The following is an 8,696-nucleotide window of genomic DNA, read 5'->3' on the forward strand; positions in this document are numbered from 1 at the left end:
TACTACTCTACTGCTTCATTATCCAGGTAATGTGGATCAATCATTTGCATTCGTCTGTTGCTTTATCTAGTTTTCATTTACTTTCGTACAGCTGTGTGCCGTGCATGCTACTTCCTTACTGCTTTTATATTTGCTTGTAATAAAAAACCAGTCATTTGAAAATAGCAAAGGTAAAAATGACTGTCATGCCTATTTGTTTCAATACTTTATAAGGAAAATTACGGTTTTTTAAATGTTTTGAAGCCATCTATTGGTGATCATAATTCCACTTACGTAATGTTCCCTCCTCTTCTGATGGTTCAGAACTTTTTATTTTGATTTATTTTTGTAATTATACTTGAGGTTCTATTAAATACTTAACCCAAGCAAATTGATCATTCATCTTACGCGCTTCAGTGTGTTCTTGCATTTAGCGTCAGTTCCCTTGTTTATCTTCATTTTAGCAAATCCTATAATTACGTTATGGCTATTACTAACGCTTCTGCATAATAATAATAATAATAATAATAATAATAATAATAATAATAATAATAATAATAATAATAATAATAATAATTCGCCTTTAAGATTTTAAAAGTATGGAAGCCTGCTGTGTTTGAATTGCCTGTGTGTGCGTTTATGGCAGAGAGAGAGAGAGAGAGAGAGAGAGAGAGAGAGAGAGAGAGAGAGATCCAGTCCCCCTTTGTCTGACAAAGGATCACTGCCTTAAACGATGTGTTTATTATATGTCCAAACATGATATTGAACTCAACGTCAGACAAAAGCCAATAATTATCAAGGGCAGTTGAGGCGCGGCGTCAAATCCTGGAATAAAATTTAATTGGGACGAAGTCGACGTGATGGAAAGTGTTTTGCATTTATGCCACTCCCCCCTCCCCCTGACGATAACATTTAGGTTTGTTATGTAAGTTCGTTAACGATTTTAATCTTCAGCGTCGTTTGTTTTTAAAAAAATTTTTGGTACAGAAAACATTGGATTTTTTTTTTTAATGAAGGCATTGCTCATTTTTGTGGGGTTTCTCGGTTTCTTCTTATAGCAGTATTGTTGAAAAGGTGAGAAAGGTGTAGCGTGTTTCCTGGAATATTTATGCACGTGTTATTTAAGGCTTTGGGGAGGGAATGAATGGTATTCAAATGAAATGTCTTCGTTTAAATTTTATTATTAACAGTAAAATTAATGCGACAGTCATTAAAGAAGGATGTATCAATGTGTTCTTGTTTTAGACCTTTATTTTTATTGAGATATTCTTCGTAACATACATTATTATGGGATACAAAGAGAAACTCATTCAGCAGTTAGGCAGATATCCACAGAAAAGAAACAGTGAAAGAAAAAAGCAAATGTATAACAAAATAAAAAAAAATTCTCAAAAAAAAACATGAATGGATGAAAAACAACCGAGGAATTAACTAGAGAAATTAAGGCAGAATACATGAATTGCTTGAATACTGCTAGAAATACCTGAAACGAATTTAATCTAAAATAACGTACGCTTAAGATAAAGTGTGAGAGAAAGCAAAAGTCATTTGAACCTACCCAGAGGTGAGATAAAGGAACTTTGACATCTGAGATGTAGAAATACACCTAAGTTTGTAACTGAAAAAAAAGTGACATAATGTTCATAGTCTGTATAAATGTCAGGCTTTTTTTAAACTCGGAGTGCATTTCTGTACGGAATACTTTCTAAATCTTAACATATATTCTGTTTTACTTTACTTTTAATATGGATTAATGATAATTATTATGATAATATTAACTCTTATTTTTATACTTATTATTCTAATTGCCATTTAAACTTAAAAGCAAGCGGGCTACATGCCATAAATGATTAATATGATTTATAAAAATCTTCAGACAAACCAACACCAATGCCAAGCACCCTCATTTATGAAAGATGGATGAAGGTCAGCTCACATTTTGAAAACTTTCCGTGTTTTCTGACATTTTACTGAATCGATGAAGCATCCAGTTGACGGGATCTATGGAATTCCATTGCAGTTACCTGTTGCCTTTTGGTTTTGTTTCTTTTTGCTCTGATGTTTACTCTTACATTTCTTTATTATTTTTTTTATAGTTTAAACTGAATTTCTTTTATATGTTTTGCTGAGTGCTATTTAATTGTATTTACTGAGATATATTGTAACTCGATTTAAATGAAACCTTTCTCCACTTCTTCCATAAGAATGTATGTGCATTGATAATAATAATAATAATAATAATAATAATAATAATAATAATAATAATAATAATAATAATAATAATAATATTGTCTCTTTTACTCCCATTGTTATTTGAAAATATTCATCAACTCAGCAGACGATTAAGTTAGTGGATTATGTGGTTTGATATATATTTCATACATTTCGCCCAAACATTTTCCTTGTGGAGCTGAAATATTAAATTGTAATGAACTCGATATGTCAAATTTTAATGCATTTCCCTTGGGGAATTTATTGCCACCTGAGCAGCTCAATTAATTCAAGATATTCATCACTAAATCGTATATTGAATTATTTCAGATGCTTTATAAAAGCTTCTGTACCTCAGGAACTGAAGAGAAGAGCTACTATGAACAAATTGATCAGTCTGGTATTGAGAATTTTCAAAGTAATTTTTTGTTTTCCAAGTGCGGCCGGCCTGTCAATATAAAATAAAATATAAACGAAAACGTGATACATTAAGAATAAGAAGTAAGCTCCCACATTCTTAGCAAAGAAATTTCTTCAAAGTTAATTGGTTGTGTACTGGATAAGTAAGAAAAATTTTGATGTGGCATTGCCGATTGATGTATGCCTAGAAACCACTTTTTTTTTTTTTTTAAGAAACCCAGGCAGATTTAATCTGATACTTTAGAGCTTCGTACTGCTAAAATGCTCTTAGCGATAAAGTGATACAGTGTCTAATGAGAGGTCGACTTCAGTGGAAGTAAAGGTCAGTAGAAGATAGAATTTTTATCCGAAAAGTGCGGACTTCTCACACCATTTGTCGTAGCTCCCATAAAAATTATTGTCTTACATTGTTGAGACATCCCCATTTCAGTCAAGTTTACTAGATTAATGAAGAAGAAATGTTGTAAATTAGATGTTAGTTTTTAAATGTCACGACTTTACAAAATCAATTTGTTTTCCGAATCAATACTTGAATCTACAGTGGAAAGAATCGTTATTCTTAAATAATTTGTTATGAAAGATGAGGTTCTATAACCTTGAGCATTCTTTGATATGAGAATTCGTATCATCACTTGAGAGTATAATGGAAAGAAACTTTTTAGTATTCTTAACCTGCTGTAAATGTTGACGAAATGCTTTATGTAAAGTTAGTGTTATCGCACTACAAATCAATGAAGAAATAGGACTGATAAGGCATGCCGTTATCTTCAAATAACAAAACAAATAAAAAAATAGGCAAGCTTTTCCTAGAACAGAGGTTCTCATTTTGGTCAGCTTACTATAGGCAGGGAATTGTACTCTGTAAGTGATTAATCACCAACATTACTCTCGGGTTCTCATTGACATCGTTACTTAACTATTTATGCTTAAATCATTACTTTCTCTTGTAACAGGAAATCATTAATTTGCCATTTAACTTTTCTGTTATTACAGGAACACAATAATTTAAGTTATTACATGGCCTTTACTATCTAGATACCATTGAGAAAATATCGTTTTTTCAATCAGTTGTAGCAAGTCTGCTTTTGGTACTTCAATTTAAAGCAATTATCTGAAAAAAAAGAACTGAATTAGGAGTAAATATTTTAATTATTAAACGATATAACATAATACTATCCCTGTAGAAATGTTGCGGGACAAAACATAAGCTGAACACGTTCGTCTCCATTAAACAGGTTTGAAATAATAATAATAATAATAATAATAATAATAATAATAATAATAATAATAATAATAATAATAATAATAATAAGACTCAGTCTCGCCTTATTACAAACACCATTTGGAAGTTAATACGAAGATTAAGGATCAGTTTTAATTCTTTAATTTCGTGACGATTACCGAGTCGACTGCTACAGTATTATTTCACAGTACTTTCTAAATCCTTTTCTCTTTCTTTCAGGAATTGACAGCATAACGCAGGCGTTGATTTCCTTTTCGTGCTGACAGCGGCGGAAGGTGGAACTCGAAAGGTAACATTCATAGCTGCATTTATTTAATCAAAAACTTAATTCATTCTTTATCTTGGAATCACGTTGCCCAGACTGAAAGTCAAAGCGGTGTTTTCTTTCATCTATTTCCATTTTCATATAACCATTTGGATTTGTTTTGCGCCCGAGTTTACGTTAATATTCTTTTTCGTTGGATTTTCACACGAACACTTGGTTTCTGTATTTTTATGGGCATGTGATTGTACGTTTGTGCTTTTGTTGTATATTTTGCATATGAATGTGCGCGTATGTTTGCGCGTTTGCTGTATTTTTATGCATGTGATTATGAGTGTACGTTTGTGTTTGCTGTATATTTTTGGTATGCGCATGTGAGATTATGTTTGTGTGTTTGCTGTATTTTTAATGCGTATACACATATACGCTTTCATTAATACTGCATGTTTTGTGCTAGTGAGCACACACACACTTATATACAATTATAAAGCATATATATATAATTATATAATATATATATATATATATATATATATATATATATATATATATATATATATATATATATATATATATATATATATATGCTTTCATAATTATGTATCAATGAAAATTTTTATTCTTGCACTAGACACTCATATCTGCATACGTACCCGGGCGCCAGACCGAAGAATGCAAGTCCTTTATCTCCTCTTGTCGTTGTATCCAATGTATTTCTGGTTTATATGCGAGGACCTTGATAGTCGGAAATTCTATTTCTGTCAAAAGAATAAAATCTTAAAGGGAGTCAGAGAGAGAGAGAGAGAGAGAGAGAGAGAGAGAGAATATATTTTTGTCTTTTCTTACATCTTAATAACTATTTGTAACTGTTTGGTGCTTAGTGATGAAACCAAATAATAAATTATTTTGAATTATTATCTCTTGTAAAGTCATACGTTATAATTTTTGTAGATATTGCGTTTTCATCTTATATTTTAGCACTGAATTTAATTCAGAATATCATCAAATTTAATTACCATCCTTGCAGTATTCCCTGAAGAATAAAAAAAAAAAATCGTGTTTTGCGAGAAACGAAAACATCTCTGATACACATGCCTCCTTTACCCACGAAAGCAAATCCGGACTCATCACTTTTTCACATACTCTCGACGGGATGACCTGCAGAGGCTTTGGCACGGGGAAAATAACTGGTACTATTCGAGGTGAGGAGGTCGACGCATCCATATTCGAATGCTCGCGTGTACGAGAGGCTGCACGCCTGCTTGTCGTGTTTTATGTACCGCCATGTTTTGCCAGGCTTCTCTTCTAGCATGGACGCCTCTGAATCTTCCTCGTAATGGAGGACCGCGTGATTCTGAGCCTCACGAGATGAGTGACCATGCGATGCCCTGGGGAAAGTTCCGTGCGCGGGTTCGGAAGGGAGTGAAGGCTGAAGATCATCCCCGAAGGAAGTGCGGAAGTTCTTCCGTGTAACGCGATAAGGAAGGGAGAGATAACAAGCCCTCACCCTCCCACCCCATCAGCAGCAGCAGCAGCAGCAGCAGCAGCGGCGTTGTGATATAAGCATCTGATAGAGACACAATGCGTCCTCATCCGGGAGAGGGCGCAGTAAAATAAGCTATAAAATCACCCACAAGGATCGCGACAGGGAATGTCACGACATCATCATCGTGTGTGTGCGGTTGGGGGAGGGGAGGTGTGTAAAAAGGGGAAAAAAGAGAGAATTTGCGATTTTCAGGTGATATCTGCTCCGGGGATTGACACCTCTCGCTACTGGGGAAAGGGAAGGAGCCTCCTCCACGTGTTTGCTGCTTCAGTCACCATTCAACGCTGCCCGAGTGAGGTCCCTTGCCTCTCGGCGTCCGCTGCCCTTCGCACGAAAAGGTTGCGCGCTCAAACTACTACTACTCCCGGTCGAGACAGTGGGTCACCGTGTGCAGTTGCTTGCTTTGCCCGTTTTGAAGCATAAATTATGTCGCAGTGCCATCACTTATCTTTGCGCCATCGTTTGCACTCGAAAGGATGTTAAATAGTTACCTGACTTCAACTTGTTGATGTAGATACTTTGATTGAAGCACTTTGATTAATGGCTTTCAGTTGCAATATCTAGCAAGTTAGTTAAACAATAAACGATATCTCCGCTAAAAAAGGAAAGAACTTCAAATCCAGTTCCAGAATGAAACATTTAAAGAGACAAATACTTGACAAACAACAATTGAACTGAATCTTTCAGAAACTAGAACAAAACCCAAAAGACGTCTAGAAAGTCCGTTGTTTCATCTCAAAAATACTAAGAATAAAAACTAATAAAGCAAGAGGAAAACTGAAACATAAAACAACAATATCGGTCACAGGAGCAGCAGCCATAAACAACGCCTGACTATGCGAGTCCTTTTGGTGTTGGCTTTTACTCCTTCGACTTCTTCTTTACCTTCTTGTTCTTATCCTTCTTCTGCATCTTCTTCCTCTTCTGTCTCTTCCTCGCCGTAAACCTGGTGTGCCAACAGCCGGAAAATATGGAGATTAGCAAAGGCGCGCAGAAGTTTATAAGGCTGGTGGTCCTGCCTTCTCTCTTCTTAGCCACGATTGCAGGTAAGGGCTACTGGGAGGATTTTGTTATCTAGGAAGTTTCTCTCTCTCTCTCTCTCTCTCTCTCTCTCTCTCTCTCTCTCTCTCTCTCTATACTATATCTTCCGAGATTATGACTGTACTTGAGGAATAGGACCGAGATGGATAATGCAGACTAAAAAGCGACGTAAAGGGTGAAATAAAGTGGAAGAAAATAATAGAATAAGAAAACAGGGAATATTAGCTCGCTTTGAATATAAATCACGCTTCTTGAATTGCATCATGACATATCTAAATATAATGTTTATTCAAACAACAAAGACAATCCCTTTATTCTTTTCTATTTTCTCTGCTAAGCATTATCGAAATCTTTTCCTTCAACTTTCTTTTATATTTTTTTTAGTGTATTTTCCTATACAGAAGAGATTTCAGGTCTTATAAACTTGTCAGAAGTTTAAATTACAGGAAACGGAAGAGACTTTTTACGTCTTGCGGAAAAAATGGGACAGCAATTTAGTTCCTGTTTTGTCTTTGTTCGGGTGTTCTCAAATTACGTCGTATGCCATCTGAAAAGTTTCTCAGTAGTTTTCTTCTGACATCAGTTGTACAGTTATATATATTATATATATATATATATATATATATATATATATATATATATATATATGTACATACATGCATACATAAATACATACATACACAATGACTGCGTTATAAGTACATTTTTCGATCCGTATAATAGTTTTTCCTCCTCTCTCTCTCTCTCTCTCTCTCTCTCTCCCTCTCTCTCTCTCTCTCTCAAAGGAATGGAAGAAGGTTTTGAAAATAAAGTTTCAATCTGGTATAAGAACAAATTTCTCTCTCTCTCTCTCTCTCTCTCTCTCTCTCTCTCTCTCAAAACGTATGGAAGGAGGTCCGCCCTCTTCCAGTGATATTTCTTCCCGTCCCTGGAGTGTCACTTAAGCTCGTTGTCTTTTATGTTCGATGTTCCAATATGAATGTAATCTGGACCGGGAATCAAGTGGGCATGAAAAGCGGATGGATGCTCAGGACTCGAGTACTCTCGAAAGAAACAGTGTGGAAGCCGTTCATATTACCCGACGGGGTTTGACTTGAGGACGTGCTATTAATTTCATTCCTGCTTTGGGCTTTTATTTCCACTTTTCGAAACCAGACAGCTCTTGTAAAAGTCATTAGGGGCAAGTCAGTGTTGTGACAATGTTGTTTTTATTTTTTCGTGAATGGTTTGAGGAGAATTTCCATAGACTGGGTAATGTTCTTGTGCAAACATTTGGGGATAAGTTAATATTTTTTTTCATCTTTGGTCTTTTATAAGTGGCGTTATAATAATTGGCATAGACTGTTTTATGTTCTTGAAAGCCATTAGTTGCAATTTATTCTTCTCATGTTTGTTTTTTTATGAGTGATATGAAGATGCCTGTTATGAATTGGTTAAGGTTCTCATAAAAGTCTTAAGGGAATCTAAAGTTGCGGGAATCGCATCATTGGTTATTGTCGTACATGATTTTATTGTATCCTAAAAGATTGGTTAGTGTTTTTGCGAAAAACATGAGACGGAGGATGATATTGTTTCTGTAATAAATCATTTTAAGATATCTGTTATAGATCGGGTGATATTCTGGTGAAAGTTGCAAGGGAAGAGTAATGTTTGTCTCTCTTAAGCCAATGTTTTCTATCACAAGCCGTTCATGAAATCTGTTATCGATTTGTTATTCTTATTTATGTTGAATCATGCCTAGTTTTGGTGTTCTATTATATCCGGGTCAAAGAGCCTTGTAAATCTGTTAGTTGTTTCGTGAAAGCCATGAAGGTCAAGCTACTGATGTGTTTTTATTTTTTTGTTATTTGGTTTGTTAATATAAATGGCCTCTTCGTACCTGTTGTTGATGAGTAAATGCTCTCGTTAATGAAAGCATCAGAGATCCCTAACGTGTGCTGACTGTACGAATTTCACTTTAGTCGTTGAGACAGTTGGACTCTTGTCAAGCCATC

General features: G+C 34.9%; 1 protein-coding gene across 3 annotated transcripts in view; it reads left to right on the plus strand.

Moving 5' to 3' along the window:
* Nucleotides 1-5,687: 5,687 nt before the first annotated feature.
* Nucleotides 5,688-8,696, plus strand: part of LOC136844435 (cell adhesion molecule 2-like) — an 855,447-nt gene continuing 852,438 nt past the window's right edge. Inside the window, exon 1 of one of the 3 annotated variants that reach the window (XM_067113665.1) lies at nt 5,688-6,707. In XM_067113665.1, the coding sequence (XP_066969766.1) occupies nt 6,632-6,707 (76 nt within the window). In that variant the 5' untranslated portion in view covers nt 5,688-6,631. The remainder of the gene's footprint in view (nt 6,708-8,696) is intronic. The other 2 variants (XM_067113666.1, XM_067113664.1) reach the window with 2 other exon arrangements.

This window comes from Macrobrachium rosenbergii, chromosome 12 (assembly GCF_040412425.1).
Source record: "Macrobrachium rosenbergii isolate ZJJX-2024 chromosome 12, ASM4041242v1, whole genome shotgun sequence".
NCBI classification, from domain to species: Eukaryota; Metazoa; Arthropoda; class Malacostraca; order Decapoda; family Palaemonidae; genus Macrobrachium; species Macrobrachium rosenbergii.